General features: G+C 33.4%; 1 protein-coding gene across 3 annotated transcripts in view; it reads right to left on the bottom strand.

The window, feature by feature from the left end:
* Positions 1-6,343: 6,343 nt before the first annotated feature.
* The window catches only part of LOC118193321 (serine beta-lactamase-like protein LACTB, mitochondrial), a 215,871-nt gene continuing 204,749 nt past the window's right edge, over positions 6,344-17,465 (bottom strand). For all 3 annotated transcript variants that reach the window (XM_085809955.1, XM_085809954.1, XM_035364395.2), the window contains 2 exons: positions 17,106-17,271; positions 6,344-7,294 (listed from right to left, as the gene is read on the bottom strand). In XM_085809955.1, the coding sequence (XP_085666081.1) occupies positions 6,670-7,294; positions 17,106-17,271 (791 nt within the window). In that variant the 3' untranslated portion in view covers positions 6,344-6,669. The remainder of the gene's footprint in view (positions 7,295-17,105; positions 17,272-17,465) is intronic.

Here is a 17,465-nt window from a genome sequence, read left to right on the forward strand (position 1 = left end):
TGTATTGTAAGTACTAGATATAGTTTTATACTATAAAAACTGAATAGCGTCTAATATATTTCTAAGCAGTTCTTTGCTAATTAAGCGTTTCAGCCAGGGCTCGATTAAGTAGATCTAAGACCTTATGCGCAGCGCTATTTCAGGAAGCCCCTCTCCTTTTAGACTTTTTCGATTTAATATTTTGGGTTTGTAGTAACTGCGTAACCTGAAATTAGAAAAGTCTTGTGACATAATCAGAAATCACAGCCGTTCTTTTTAGCTTCCTCTTTTAAGAGATAAAAGACACCTCATAGATTCCTTCTGTTAACAGATTATAGAAAATATGTCAACAGAAGCCTATTATGCTTTTCTTTAGATGCGGGTTGACTACAAATGTACTCTTTCTACTGCACTGGAATGAAAGCAGTAGTTGCTGAAAAAGGATTCTAGCAGATGCAACTTTATTGCAGCATATAATTTAGCTTTTTTTATTGCTGGCATAGTTACTTGAAAATATACAAAACTGAATGAAACTTTCTAATTGTTAAGTAAATAATTTACATAAAACCGAATTTTTAATTACATTTTATCCTTTTAAGTAGCACATTTATTTTAACGTTAATATACTCCCCTCCAATCGCTATAAACATCGTATGACTAGTTTTCAATTATGATGAATAAATGCAAGCTATATTTTCCGTTTATAAGCAAGAGGTGAACTGCATCTAACATTGTGAATTACAGGTTCGTTGGTCTTTCTTTAAATAATACGTCCAGATAAGCTGGAAGAAATTCATTTATTATAAGAATTCCATGACACGCAAAAAATAACTGGAAATAAATAGATCGAGAAAAATGCAGATATTCAGTTCCCTCTCACAAAAAATATCATAAGCTTCTCATATCACCGTCAGGGTAAACCGTAAGTCACAGTTTAGCTAGGTTTTTCTCATATGTAACATGTATACGTTTCCCTAAGAAAATCAGTCCCTTCCCTTAGGCAGATAGCCCTAAGTGTGCTTTGCCATAATCAACTAAAACAAACCAATTCAGCTAGCTAGACGCTAAACCTCCCTAGCTCTCGGACACAAATATACGCTAGGACTTCGAAAGTGTTTTCTCCAATCTGCCAGAAGGTCGCCAACTTGGTGACAAAAATTGTCCGGGAACAAATTTGCCTGTATCTTGTGTTCTATTTGAACTACACTGGTGTACAAAACTTAAACAACAGGTATTCTTTTTGCCATAATTCCACGAGAAATCATGTGAGAGACATGAAATTCAGAAATGAGAGACTGCATTTTTTATTTAAACGATGACCAAAGCATAGCTGTGCAAAAATGAATACAATGCATACAGTATGGAATCAAACACAAAAATGCTTTATTGAACTCATAGTATTGTTACTCATGATTGTCTGTTAAGAGGAAGAACAACAAGCAGGTATTCTTTAGTATGGGATATGCCCTCCCCTTACTGCAATGGTTGCTTCGCACAGTCTCTCCATACTCAACACCAGATTGTCCAACAGATCTGGACGTAAGATAGCCCATTTCTCAATCAGCATCTGTTTCACTTCTTGGGTATTCCCCGGAGGATGTAATCATGCAGCAAGGCATCTTCCCAAAACACCCCACACATGTTCTATGGGATTTAAATCAGGAGTATGCTGGCCAATCCATTTGAGCGATATCTTCACTTTCCAGTAGCTTCTGAACATCACGAGTCCGGTGTAATCGTGCTGCAAGGCATCTCCCCAAAACACCCCCACACATGTTCTATGGGATTTAAATTGGGAGTATGCTGGCAAATCCATTTGAGCGATATCTTCACTTTCCAGTAGCTTCTGAACATCACGAGTCCGGTGTGGCCGTGCATTGTCATCCATAAAAACAAAGTCTGCTCCACTGACACCTTGGAACAGATGCACATGGGGAAGGATCATCTCCTCACAATGGCGATCTCTGGTTACAGAACCACTGTCAAAAATGTGGAGGTCAGTCTGCCCGTTCAGCATAATGGCTCCCCAGACGAGAATGCCAGGAAAACAGTAACGGTACCTTTCCGTGATGTTAATGGGATGAAACCTTGTCCTCACCTCTCTCCAAATCAACTGGCGTTGAGAATCGCTCGTGGCACTAAAATTACTTTCATCCATAAAGAGGACCTTTTCTTTTCTCGGCAGTATTTGAAGTCGTTTGTTTCACAGAATGAAAGCTTTTCTTATGAATCTTATTTGCTGTTTGTAGAACTTCAGTCTCCTTTCTTTATCTCGCAAAAATGAGGATGGCTTTCTTATGCTGTAAGAATAATTTTTGAGATTCATGAACCAAAAGGTTTATTTGGATGATAAGAGTAACAAGATTTTGGCTACTTTTATCATCCATCATTTTGGCTACTCTCAAAATGGCTTTGCAACTAAATTGTTTCCCTGATTCCCTTCAATTCGAAGAATTACTTTAATTAATTATCAGAGTCTGGTCTGTAGACGATTTACAATTATAAAGAGGAAGACAACCTATTACGGCGATACAGAGGCCAGACCAAAATGTTGCCAAACGCTCACCAATTTTGGCGATGACTCACAAAGTTTGGCAACAAAATTTAGTCGCCACAATCATTGCCAGCTTGGCGATATCTCACCAAGTTAGCGAGATAGCCGTTTTCTCAATGTTAGACTTGCCCCTGAAATTCTTATTTTTCCGGTACAGCATCCGCCTCTTAGATGTCACGTTACATTATACAGAAAAAATGTAACAATTTCACATATAAATTTTACTAATATTATACGTGTGTGTACAAAATTCGTAATAAAATATATAAAAATTCCCTGCTTTGTAGCATTAAATTCACCATTTGGGAGATATCTTTCTACTATGTTTTTTAGTTTCGCCGAAGAAAGCAAACTGGTAATCCTAAGATTTTAACGATTATTTTCATTGTTTCAAATTGGTGTTTGATGCGAGGTTCTCGCAAGGTTTTGGTTTTTCATAGAATTATTGCTACATTGTGGTTCATTTGTAATGATGAAAAATTTTTTCATTGAAGGTATTTGATATTTTTACTATGTTTTCTAAATATTATGAATAAATTTTCAATTTTGGGGGATGGCACGTTAAATCTTATGTATAGTTTTACTTTGTATTTTTCCTTGCTTTGAGGAGGACCAGAGTTTTTAGGTGACCTGGCATATCTTGCTTGCAAAGTCAAATTATGGCTTTTTTCAAACTCATTTGTTAACTTTTTTATAGAAGAAAACACATAAAAAGCAATATCACCAAAACAGCAAAAAGAAATAAAGGAGTAGTTCTTAATAGTAGGGCATCTGAAAACACTATGTGTGATGTGCAAACGCTAGATTTGAACAAGAAGGTAAAGCTCATAGAAAACAGCTACCTAGGCTGCGACCAAAACTCCTGATAGCAAAAAGATGTAATATAATAATGCATCGTGGAAAGAAAAGAAAGCAAATCAGCTTTGTTTTGTGCATGAAAATTTAAAAGTGCACAAAGAGGAAATCTGCATTAAGAAACATGGGATCCTTCAGAAAGAGCTCTTACGTGTATATTAAATGTGAAAAAACAGTTAAATACAAATTCAGTTTCAAAATTTGTAGGATTGTACTGGGAAGAATAAAGTTTAGAAGCTGAACATTGGCTAAGAAATATCATTGGTACGAAATTTCAAGAATGCTTTGAACTTTTACGTTTTGGAAAAAATTCCAATTCCTATTGTGATAAAATACGGGATTGCCAGTCATAAGCATCTTTACTAACAGCAGTGCCTCTACGGAAGTGATACACTCTAAGTAAATACACTACCCAAGATGGAAAATGCAACACCAAGAAGGAATGGCAGGACGTGATGAAACTCGGCAGAGAGGGAGACGGCAACGAACAAGTGATCTTTATATTTCGAAATGATGTGCATAATACAGAGCGAAAACAGTGTTGACTCAGTAGGTTGTAGGACCACCTTGGACGGCAATACACGAAGCAACACGTCTAGGTACAAGGTCAAAGAGACTAAGGATGGTGTCCTGAGGAATCGTTGTCCATTCCCTGTCAACCAATTGCCACAGTTACTCTTCTGAACGTGGCATTGGCAGGGTTTGCAAATGGCATCCAATCACATCCCAAATGTGTTCCGTTGGTGACTAGGGAAGCATCTGTACACCTTGCAAAGTACGTTGGCTGATGCGAGCAGTGTGTGGTCGGGCGTTGTTCTGCTGATAAAGGGCAATGAGCACTCCCTGAAGGTGAGGGAGTATCACAAGCCGCAGCACATCATCCATGTATCATTGGGCCATCATGTTGTCCTGAATATGAACTAGAATTGGATGAAAAATTTGGTGGAAAGAATATGGAGACTTTTTTAATTAATATTTAAAGTGATGTACGAGTCAAACAGTTGCATATAATTAGGACAAATTTTGCATTACCCAGTAAATGAACCAATTTTAAATACTCCCTTGCCTTGGATATAAGATGGTTTTGAAACCAATCATTCATAAATGTTTGTGTCATCTACGCTGTCTTATTTGAGCAATAGATGATAGGAAAAATATTTACTCCTTTAAATGTCCGGAAGGTCATATTTTTTCTGATTATGAAAAGTTTACATTTGTGCATTCCTGCAGTATTTGCACATGCCAAAATTATTAGTCTTTCTTTGAAATCTTTGACAACAGCTGGAGCCTGTTCTGTAGATGTTGCCAAGGTATTTTGGGTTGCATATTGTCAAAACAGACCAGTTTCATCAGTGTTATAAATTTGTTCCTGAGGTAACTTTTCACTGTTTAACAATTTTGATGAATTCATCTGTAAATTATTAACATGCCTTAGTATCAGCTGAAGCCTAAAATTTTTAACTGTCAGCCACGAATACTAGGGTGCTTTCTAAATTTGGTTAACCATCCTTTAGGAACACCTGAAAATTCAATATCTATATGTTCTTCATTGTGGCACTCTTTTGGTAAAATTAAAAGTATACTACTAGCACCTATGGCTCCACCTGAGTGATATACACAGTATTTGTTTTCTTCACAGTACTGGCAATCTTGGCTTTCCGGAAATATTAAATGTGAATTAAATTTATAAGTCCATTTCCTTATGAAATATTTTGGCTTGAGCCATTGGACCAGTCAACGACAAAATCTCAGTCTGACACTCTCATCCAATTATCACTTTTAACATAAGGAATGGTTTGTCTGTTATTCATTACAAGTAGTGTCAAAGTCCACAAAATATTGAATTAGTTCTTTTTTCTGTTTTTAAATGTTCTCACATAGTTTTGAGACCGATATGCTTTTATCCATTTTTACAGCAATTTCACTTTTTGCTTGAGATCGAAACTTGCTTCTGCTTTGCAGATCCTGCTTCAGCTATAGAATGTTATGTTGAAAACTCTTTTCAACATAAAGGAAAATGAAATGCTCATTTTGTTAAGATAGCCATGAGGCTGGACAAAATCAGATGGATCAAATGCGACAGCTAAGGAAAAGCACAATTTGTTCTTCAAAATCTGATTGTTTCTCCCTCCCCTGGTGCTATGCCAACAAAAGAAAAATCAGCATGAGTAACCTCCCACTCCAAATATATCTTGGAGCTTCACTTATTGTTTAGTTCAGATAGAAAATTGCTAACGTCTCACAACTCGATGGCTGAATGTGTGCTCGTGGCTAATTGGCCCTGGGTGTGATTTTGTTGCTAAATGATATTTTAAAGCGATATACAGAAATCTCAATTAGGCAGGAGATAAATCGTTCATTTGGTGACACACCTCTTTTTTCTTGTGCATTATATTTTCCTTCCTATGCTTTGTAATCAAAGATTTAAAAAAAAAAAAAAAAAACGGTGGTGGTCCAGATTTCATACTGTGTTACAGGGGTGGCCAAAGTGCGGCTTGCGAGCATGATATGGCTCTAGCAGGCAATTTGTGCGGCTCGTACATATAAAATATATGTATGAAATATGTAAACTAAAACTATTCAGTATCCAAAAAAAGCAATTAATTAGTTTAGACTCTTTTTACAAAATTATCGAGGATTTCTTTCTATTTAAAACCTCCTCCACTACTTCTATAATGATGTAAATATGAACTTGTGGCTTTTAGAAAATCTAGATGTGGCTTTCGAACAATCCTGAATTCAAACGTGCGGCTCTTACTGACATGAAGTTTGGCCAACCCTGCTGTATTACATTCCTGATTTTAAATCAACACATCAAAATAATTGCTCTAAACATTTTAGTAAGTTATAAAAAAATATCATGTTTCTACAATTAAAAACAAACAGTTACTTTATATTCTTATTTCCATGGCAAATTTCAGTATAAACCATTGTTACAGAATAATTATTACTCTATAAAATTTCACATTTTTATTCGACCAAATTCAATACAATCAGTATTTCAATTTTTTTTTTTTATTATTTAAACACCATTTTATGATTTAAGTATACACATATGTTTGAAAACAATTTCATACCTATAACCTGTACTCATTCACACTATTAGAATGAAATAAAAATTCAAAAAATATAATTGAATAATAAAATAGTATACTTAAAATATTCCCTAATCAAGCAAAGAAATGTGCATAATACAGAACATTCAAATTTCAATCAGAAAGTAAATCATATTACAGGATTAATAAAGGATTATAAGGAAGTAATGTAAAAAAAGCATAAGTTTATTGATTATTATGAATTGTTAACCGTTTATGGTCAAATATGTTTGCTATTGTCAAAGCTGTTTTATATAAGTTTATGGATTGAAGATTGGTAAGAATCGAGACAACTATTCCTTTAGGAACACCTGAAAATTCAATATCTATATGTTCTTCATTGTGGCACTCTTTTGGTAAAATTAAAAGTATACTACTAGCACCTATGGCTCCACCTGAGTGATATACACAGTATTTGTTTTCTTCACAGTACTGGCAATCTTGGCTTTCCGGAAATATTGCCCATCCCATTCCATATTTTGATTCCTTATAATCAGCAATAGGAGACCACATCGCTTCAACAGTTTTTGAATTTAAATATCCTGGAAGAATTTGCTTCTTACAAGACATTCTGTCATTAGGGCAGTCAATATTTTTATCACTTGCACTCTGATTACAAGTAGAAGTCTCTGTGAAATTACCATCACTCATTTTCTGGGTGGTCATTTTGAACTGCAAACTATACAGCATTGCATTGCCAAAGTGAAGCAAATCTCCAACAGTTGACAAAAAACCACCTCCTGCCAGTTTATAGGAATTGTTTACATATGGTGCATTTATCAAATATCCATTCTTTGCTTTTATATAATTCCTAGAAATGAAAAAGAAAAGATTTTCAAAATTACATACCACTTGTAAAAATTTAAATGCACGTACATTAATAAATACAGAATGGGGCAAAATACCAGTATAAGTTGACAACCTACCAGAAAGCACATGCATGGTATACTTATTAATATGATAGTGTTATGTATTTCTGCTGCGTGGTGTAATCTCGAAAGCTACTAAATTCTGTAGTCATGTAGCTCGATTAATTCTAAAAATGCTGCCTTTCAAAACTTTGCCACAGAGTGCTAGCTCAGATGCTGGCTCTGCTAACATCATTAAGAACTAGGAGTTAGGCCAGCAGAGTTGCAGACTATGGCAACAATCATCAAGTCGTCATTCTCTGTCACAAATACTTAGCGAGTCTTGCTACAGAAAAATGAAGATTGCCAAAATTCTGGGCAAGACAGCTCATGGTTACAATTCTGTTCCAACAGAGCAGTGCAATGTGAAGCATAAGTATGGTTGCACTCTGAAAGACATCTTCAAAATCTGATTTTCCACTTTCATACTTTGATTTGGGAAGAATGAGATATATTATCTTCTTGAATGGCTTCCAGTAATATCTTCCAGGAGAAGGACCTTGACACAACATTATTTCATTCACTGATGTCTGTGCTGTATATAGCTTTAAATGCTTATTTATATAACATTATTTTACAAACACATAAAAGTTACTAGAAAAGCACTCACCATCTTTATATTGTTACTAAAAGTTGGTACATATAATATGCACCACTCTGTATCTAAAATTAGCAATTTAAAAATATACTAAATATAATCATTTTGTGTTGCACACCATTTAATATTCCTTAAATTACACACAGAAAAAATTAGTTCCTTAAGCTATATATATAAATATTTCTTAAATTATACCTAATGAAGTGCTAAAGTGTAAATTTGTAAAGCAAAATACCAAGCAAGCAGACAGCTGTAAAAATAGGCAGAGACTTATAGAAATGAAAGGGCCCACAGGTGGCTAAGCGGTAAAGTCGCTGAACACTGGTTGATTTGTCCAAAGTTCAAATCCTGTGAATGAGCTGGTTGCATGGGTGTTTTTGTGGTTTCTCCGCATGTGTAATGTGCATATGCATGAGTTTCCCTTAGAAAATCCTCTACGAAGGCATCACTCCTCTTAGGCAGATAGCACTCGAGTGCTTTACCATAACCAAATAAACCATCTAGAAATGAATATCTACAGGGTAAATGCTACTGAAGCCTACTATTAAGAACAGGATTTGGTGTAACGTTAGTAAAACTGTGATACCCATAGTGCTGCAAATTCATTTATGTCGTGCTAATGCCTCTTTCTAATTACCAGATTCCTTAGCACATAGTTCTTTGCTATGTCTGAATCAAGGACACAGCAAAGAACTAAATGCTAAAGAAGCTAAAGAATCTAGTTCTTTGCTATTCCAAGTCACACTGAGAGCATAACTCGGAATGATTTGGATTTATTGTACTGTGGAAAAGCACACTACGACTATCTGCCTATAGGGGATGCCTTCAGAGACAACTTTTTAATGGAAACTGGATTGTATTCATGTTACACATAACACCATTAAAACATCCATATAAAAAGCCCCTTTGTCAGGATCCTGAACCTATGTTAAATTATCAGTTTCAGTGGTCTTATCCATTTGGCCACAGTTGGGTATTTAAAATGATTTATACAATATTAAATGGAAGTATTTTTTAAAGTTTGTAAATGAAATATGGCTAGTCATAAACTAAATGAAAGAAAAACTGTTTTGCCCATTTAAGTACTATGCATGACTTACTATGGACACAAAAGAAATGCTGAGACTAGTTCTTAAACTTAGCTACAGCACACTGCTATGGACTTCATATATTTGAGAGAAACTATAACTTCACAAGAAGTTTTAAATGAGCAAACTGTGTTTTATAACTGTATTAACAGAAAATTATATTACTCATGCTGAGTTCATTTTAACAATAAGTAAACCTAATACTGAAAATTGCAGCAGAACTTGTAATAAAAGTACTACCATAAAAGTGCTGGATGAACATCACCAGCAGGCACTGACAATAATGTCACATGCCAAATGTACAACACTGTCTGAAATAATATCAGAACTGAATGTGGGAGCCCTAACAAACATGACCACAGTGACTGGCGTAAACATTCCCTTCATTATAATGTCTTTAGGAACTAACAATCCATTAGAACATCTCTAATTGAAGTGTGACAGAGAGGTATGCAGCTTGCCTGAGTTGAGTAATTCACACATTGGACAGGTAGAAACAAGTGGCCTTGTTTCCCCACACTCCCAACTATTTCCAGCAAACGAAATGATCTGCACATAGACAAAATTTCATGACGTCACAGATCTCGCATATCAATAGGAGACCGTAGGAGTCTTTCTGATCTTAGTCTGATGAATCTATCTTAGTTCATTCAGATGGGATAATGCACAATCATACATGTTTTGAGACATTAAATTTTAGTTTAAGGAATGCTCATCTGAGTTTGAAACCAGCCACTTCAATCACCAGATTTCGATATTATTAAAGCATATCTGGGATATCATCCAATGTACTGTGGAAGACAGAAATGTTACACCTCAATATAACAAAATTATGGGCTGCCTTATTGGAAATATAGTATTTACTTCATATAGAATACACCTGCATTCTTACAGAGTTCATGCACTGGTTTCAGCAGTTCTGCATTTCCATGAGGGACCTCTTTAATATTAGACAGCTGCAACACTTTTTCTAGCACTTTGATATATTTATTATGATTACTTTCCAGATGAATCAATGAATACTTATGTAAGTTCAAAACTACAAAATAGTGCTACAAAATCCTGAAGCCATAAAACTGTATTACTGAATATAAAAACTGCTAACTACTCATTCAGTAATATTTGAAGATTAAAAAGATTTCTTATAACTAGGTAATTTCTTTGAAAATTTTTAACGATAGAACAGCAATATGGATATAAGTGCAACAGCAATGTGAATATGTATTTTAAGTGGATATAAAACATTTATATATTGCAGCTGAAACTAATCCTAAAACAGTCAAAGAGAAAATGAAAAAGAATTGCATAAAATATGCTAGAACATACAGAAATAAAATGTTTTTCAGTATAATTTTTTTCATAAAGAGATGATTAAAAAACATGCTGAATACTGTAAGAGATAGATGGCCTACTATATATATGCACTGGCTTCCAAAAGTTAAGCACGCAATGCAAAGTAGTAATTCAAATATTTATTTGAATTTAAGTGGCTGAAAATCACTGTGGATGTAAATGATAGTATGCAAATATCTGCCAGTACTGTGTGCTGAAGGTTTAACGTGAAGGGACTGTATGCCCTAATACCAAGTATTAATGTTCCACTGGCCATTAAATCCAAAGGAACATTAAAAGTGGTGTCAACATCTAAATTGGACCATCTCAGGTTGGCACAATGTCCTATTCATGGGCTAGCCCAGATTTATCCTGGAATTTGATGATAAAGATGTAAGTGTCTGGAAAGAACATGGCACATGGAAGGCCCAGAATATCACTGAACATTACACATTCAAAGATGACAGTATCATGGTAGGGATTGAAATTTCAATGGTATAAAGTTGCACATCTTTAAGAATGGTTCTATAATGGCTGGGCAGCATAAGGATGAGGTCCTGCAACCCACTGTGAAATTCCACAGTACAGCAATTGGGCAATTGGTTCCGATTTCCTCTTTTTGAATGATAAAGCTCATCACACAGTATCCATTGAGGTAGTATCATTAACAAATACCTGGAGAGAGAGAATACTTCTTGTATGGAGTGGCTACCATACTCCTCCAACCTTAATCACACAGAAAATCTTTAGGATGTCCCTGGGCATGTTATTTCTGTACATTTATTTCCTCCAGCCAGTCTTGAACAGTTTGAAATTGCCTTAATGGAAAAATAGCCACTGGTAGCATCTGTGATGGTTCATCATGTCAGTGTGAAAGCGAAATCGCTGTAAAGTTTGTGTGAATGCCCGGATGGTCACATGCTTCATCATTGAAAATTTTGTTTGTTTTTAACTTTTAAAAAATCAACTAGTGAATGACCCAAATATGACATTATAATTTACAAAACTAAATATTGTTTTATCTTTATATATAATGCTTGCATTCTTTTATGCATAAAAGGATTTACTACCTTCATGTGGAATTTTAAGTTTTACTTTTTCATTTTTGTTGATTTTACCATCACATGCTTTACTTTTGGATGTCAATGTAGTATACATGGCATGAATGTTAAATCTGGCCAGTATGAAATACTGCAAAAATGATACAAAATGCATAAATTACATACAAGGCAGTTACATAATATTTACAAAAGGATGCAAGATGAATGCATTCATAGGCTAGCTATTACAACACTTTTTCTTATGCGCAAAGGAAAACAATTTAACCTTTCTCATAGCAAGGTATGAAGCTCAAAATAATATTACTAATGTTCAATTATTTTAGCCATTTAATTAGTGGGTCACTACATGTCAACAAAGGAATAAAATATAATTGCTGACTTTAATACCATTAGCTTATTTAACCAATTAATGAATTAACTACATATACACAATATAACAATGGAATGAACAGGAAAATACTCTTATCTATGTTATGGAGATTTTGGTTTTAGTACCATAAGAACATTTAATTTTGTAACAAATGTAAAATATAATGAACTGACTCAATGGGAATATCTGGTTTTGTGCTTTTGCTTAAAACAAACAGAACTGGGAAGTGTGAGTACATGCTTGTTCCTTTTAGAAAATCCATCTAAAATAAATGATTAATTTTGAGCAAGAAATTACGTATCCACCTCTAAATGCTGAAAAGTCATACAAGTTATATAATTGAACATGCATATAAAAGAATTTTCAATAGAATATATATATATATACAATACCTGCCACTTATTAAACTGGCTAGTTAATAAACTCATCCTCTTATTAAGTTCAAATTTCCAGGAACCAAAATAAATATATACTAATAAGAAAAATCACTGTTTATTAAATTCTGATTGACAAAAAACTGATTCTTCAGCGCCGGAATATCCTACTTCTAGATATCAAAGCTTTTCATAGTTTATCCATTTAACATACTGCGGACCATGGCTTCATCATTCAGGTATGTAGTGTTTCAATAAAATGGGTTTAACTGAAATTTTTTGACCCTCCACTTCCTATACATCTCAGACACTGTTTTCAGTCTTAATCCACACTGGATTTCAGAAGGGTATTATTTCCTTATAGCTTATATAGGTTAACAAAAACAATATCAAGTGAAAATGTAAATGAGTGAAGGTTCCTTTTCAAATACCAGTTGAAAGAGCTCATCTTTTAAAGTTTCCATATTCAAAATCTTCCTTTTGGAACAGAAACATTATGCTCACAAAGAGTTCCCCCCCTTCCAAAAAAATTCATAAAATGCTTCTAAGCACCATACATAAAGAGTCTTTGGATGGAAAGCAAATGGTAATTGTAGACTGAAATAAGAGCACAGAAGGCACAAGCATAAAGTAGCAAATTGACTTGATAGACAAAACGCAGTTTCTGCTAATTTGAAACATGAGTTTTGAAATTGCACAAATCACTGGGAGTAAGATTTGTTGTCTACTTAATTCATAATGTATCAAAAATGCCTAATCAAAAATATTTAACTTACGGAATACGGAATGAAAGAAATGATTAAGTACTTTAAAGATCTAAATGCTTTTGGTAGGTTCAGCCTTTCCCCCTACCAAAAAAAAAAAAAAAAAAAGCTACATTTAAATTGGAAACTTCTCAAACACCAATTTACTTAATAAGTATAATTGATGAAGGAATAATAAAAATGCAAATGTCTCAAAAAAAAAAAAAAAAAAAAAAAAAAAAAAAAAACAATAATAAGATACACGAATTGCTTTTCTAGAATGGTTTCAAAGTATAAAGCTAAAAGTTATTTATATTCCTAAAGATTTTTTCACTAAATGCTAGGTCAGAGTTTTTTATCAAGTGACATAAGGTTCATATAAAACGGAAGAAGAGAAATCTAACATCAAATCATGGTGAGAAGAAAGAAATAGATCATGGAGCTGATTATTGGATAAAAGATGTTTTACTTGAGCTGTTGAGTGAAGACACACAAAGGTGAAACTGTATTGTGTTATTAATGTGTAATTTGGAGCCAACAATTAAGACAACATTGGTTACTGACAAAAGCAAAAAAACATCAATGCTTCAAAAGAGCCAAGAATTAACTTCTAACTTGCCATAGCAGGAAGAACTAATGGATGACATACAGTATAGGTTGTCCTCAAAAGACCCTGAACACCCAGAGAGAAGAAATGCTGTAAATTTTTCTGATGTTATTACACACATATCAAAGTTTTTCTTTCAGTATTTTAACAATATACATATAAAGTAAGTATCTGGAGATCTGAAAATTCTCATCTCGGCAAGAAATTTGAAGCAAGACAGCCTGAAAGTGGATGTTTGGTTTCGTATAGTGCACGATAAGATTTCATGACTCTTTTTCTTAAACTGAACAAACAATAACATCCAGAGTTTACCTTGATATGTTGATTAATTAAATTTCCCTACAATTGAAGGACAGTCAATATGTCATTTGTCACAAAAGCTTGTGAACCTTGCTTATGAAAGTGTGACCAGCAATAAAGTTATAACTTGCTCCATTTCAAAACAACAAGCTGTTGAAGTTCTTCAGGGACTTTCTAGACACCTTTTTTTTTTACTAATTTGCTTTTAAAATAGGACAGTGAATTGAAAAAAGAAAAAAAAATGTTTTACTAATAATTAGATAACCGTGCAGCACACACACTTCTGATATCTTGAAAAGCATTAGTATCTCTTTCTGCAAATAAAACTTCTAACATATAACATTAATTTTAAGGTACTATAAAAGGTTTCAAATGTTATTAAAGATGTTCAGCAAACGATAAACAGAACTAAATTTTTTGAGCATACAAGCACTTTGAGGGTGATAAGTAAGTTGATATCTCTGTGTCATCTCCATGCATTTTATAGTCAATACAAAATGTTAAAAACTATGGCTGTTATGTACAAGCCTCAAAGGAATCACAAAAATACCTAATTTTTCAGATAGACAGGGAAGTTATGAGAGTTTATTTTTTGATTCACAACAACATTGACACAATATGTATAAAATCTGAATTGTATGGAGAATTATGGAAGAACAGCTACAGAAACTAAAAGTAAAAATGATACAGGAAAAGCCGATGACATGCAATCATCAATCGAATCCAGAAAAGCACTGCAAATTCAAAGAATTCTTGAACTGAAAGATTCTGATCCAAAAAGCTATCAGGAGTTTTACAAAACTGAAAATACAATTGAAAAAATGTACAATATGAAACAAGTACAGATAGAATGGTAGTTTATAAAAGATAAAATTTCATCATGAATTAACTAGCAATTATAAAAATATATTTATAAAAAAATTTTAAATGAATTTAAAAATTGCATAAATAATTTAATTTTAGTATTGATTCAATTATTATTTTAGGATTAATTAATGAATGAATTGTTAGTCATTGTTTTACTTGAAAAGTTTAAAAGTGATATCATGGTTTTCAATGCATAAATCGCTATTTATCAAATTCAGTCACTTAACCCCTTCGTGCCGACTGTCACGTCTACGTGCCAGAGCGTTTTCCTGTTCAGCCTCGACTGTCACGTATTTGTGCCAGGGTCCTAAAACATTTTAAAAACTATAATTTCTGCCACAAGATGGCACTGTATATCCATATGGTTTCAGATACATGTACATTAGACCTTCTACTCAAAATGAGAGAAGCATGACTCACATACACGTGTTTTTGATTATATAAACAAAAGGGGAAATAAATGTTTCTGAATGGCATGATTTATGACGTCTCTACGTAAATTTGCACGTGGTAGTTGTTTATTGTAAGTAGAGAAGTTTTATTTTCGCTGAAGCGTTGGGTATTTCGGTTTAAATTAGATCTTGTTAGACGTGAATTCTTTCTGTTTTTAATAGAAACAGACCGAATAAATATTTTTTAATAGAAAATTTGTTAGACGTGAATTCTCTCTGTTTTAGAAAATAATTAGATCTTGTTAGACGTGAATTCTTTCAGTTTGTACCGTTGCAATCACACCGAGATCAGCAGAATCATTAAATCCGCTCAAATTAACTGAAAGACATTTTCCAAAACTTTGTTCAGAAGAGACTGATAAGAAAATGAGACGACGATGCTTCGTTTGTTCACATTCCCAGAAAAATCCTCCAAAACGGTAAATGAGTTATTACGAGTGCAAGGAATGTAACGTAGGACTGTGTGTAGATCCCTGTTTTCAAATTTTTCATATGAAAAGAGAATTTTAAGTAATATATTTAGTTTTCAGAAGTATAATGTTAAAAGTCATAAAATGGTGAGTAATGAAAATAAAATGTGTAAAATATGCATTTAAACAAGAAATAAGGTAATTAAAGTATATATAAAAATATCTATAAAGCATAAGCCATTTAAATACTCTATAGAGCATTATTAAACAATGCGTTGATACTTCGGAAATTTCATGGATTTAGGCTTAATAGCAAAAAAGCCCCCGGCCCTGGACAGACGCTCGCGTAAGACACTGCCGGCCTCTGCGATAAGCGCGCGTTTGCGCTACCCAGCGCGAAGGAGTTAATAAACTCAAATATATTTGGAACTAAACTGATTTTAATAAGCGGCGGGTACCATATTCTCATTTGTGGATCCAAAGAACTTAAAAAATGAGCTAACCTACCTTAGCAAAAACAACTCGCTTAGTTTCGTGCAGATATTAGTCATTATTAAGATAAAAATAACACAAAAGTTTAATACACAATAAAAATTCAAAAATAAACTTTTCAGTTCAATTCTCACTCCCATAATATTGCTAATCACAGGTACTGCTATTAAGAGGCTTTAAAAATTATGCATGAATGATTTATGAAAGTCTAATGTATTAATTTTTTTGGAAGAAAGGCAGAATTAAAATGGTATTGATACTGGATGGCCCACAGAAAACAGCATATGAAAAACCACTAAGAATACCTGATGACTCACAAAAAATAGAGTTAAACAGTTTCTAGTTTAATTTGTTATAAGACTTTGTTAATCATTCAGAGACAGAACTTACACAATTAGCAAAAAATAAATTTTGTATCTTCATTAACAAATAGCATACACAATTAAGAGTTTGCTAAGAGTTAACTGAAAAGGGCTCCTTATCTTCAATGCCCTTAGAAGATATGACTTAAAAATCACTCAAAATTGTTTGAAAAAATGTGCATAGAAAAATTTTACCTTAAAAATATAGCACATTGTAATTTTATCTTTTTAACTTTTCTTTCTAGAGACATTAGTTACTATCAGTATTGAAGATGTTATTATAACTAGGATGAGTTTGAAAAGAGAAAGCAAATAATGAAAAGGTTTACTATTTCTTGAAAGGTGCGATGGAGAAAATGTAAATATAAACAGACAAAATAAAAGAGATCGGAAGGAAGTAAATGTAACCTTTCCTAAAAATAATGCCAAACAATTAACTACATTATCATACTCCACATTTACAAGTCTGTTTGAAGATATATAATCATCTGCATCTACTTAGACATACATAAAACAATTATTAACCTTGACGGATTAACCATAACTGCCTTGTATAAGTAAAAATGAGCAAACTTTACAAAATTACTCAGCATAATAAAAAAATATGGCTTAATAATGCAATATACAAATTAGAAATACACTGAATGCTTGGAAGTACCTTGATCTGTGATAGATTAAAACATCATTATCATCAATATATGTGTTCGTCATTCCTAGCTTCTTGAATAGCTTAGTCATATGAACACGGAATTGTTCTTTAGCTGCAGCTTCAACTATAGCACTAATGAGTGTCCAGGCATGAGTACTATAAATAAATTTACTACCTGTGATATATCACAGGTAATTATTTTATAGCATTCTGAATTATTAAAAGAAAAATGAAAGGGATAATAATAACTATTATAAATATTTGAAAATACAATTTATACAAATTTTTAATAATTTACATTAATTTCGCATGTACGCAGAAAACTCTCCCTCAGGGACCACCTCTGAAAGAGAACAGCTTTCCACAGAA

This window comes from Stegodyphus dumicola, chromosome X2, assembly GCF_044657685.1.
Source record: "Stegodyphus dumicola isolate Sdum_Otavi_A_Nest chromosome X2, ASM4465768v1".
Lineage (NCBI taxonomy): Eukaryota > Metazoa > Arthropoda > Arachnida > Araneae > Eresidae > Stegodyphus > Stegodyphus dumicola.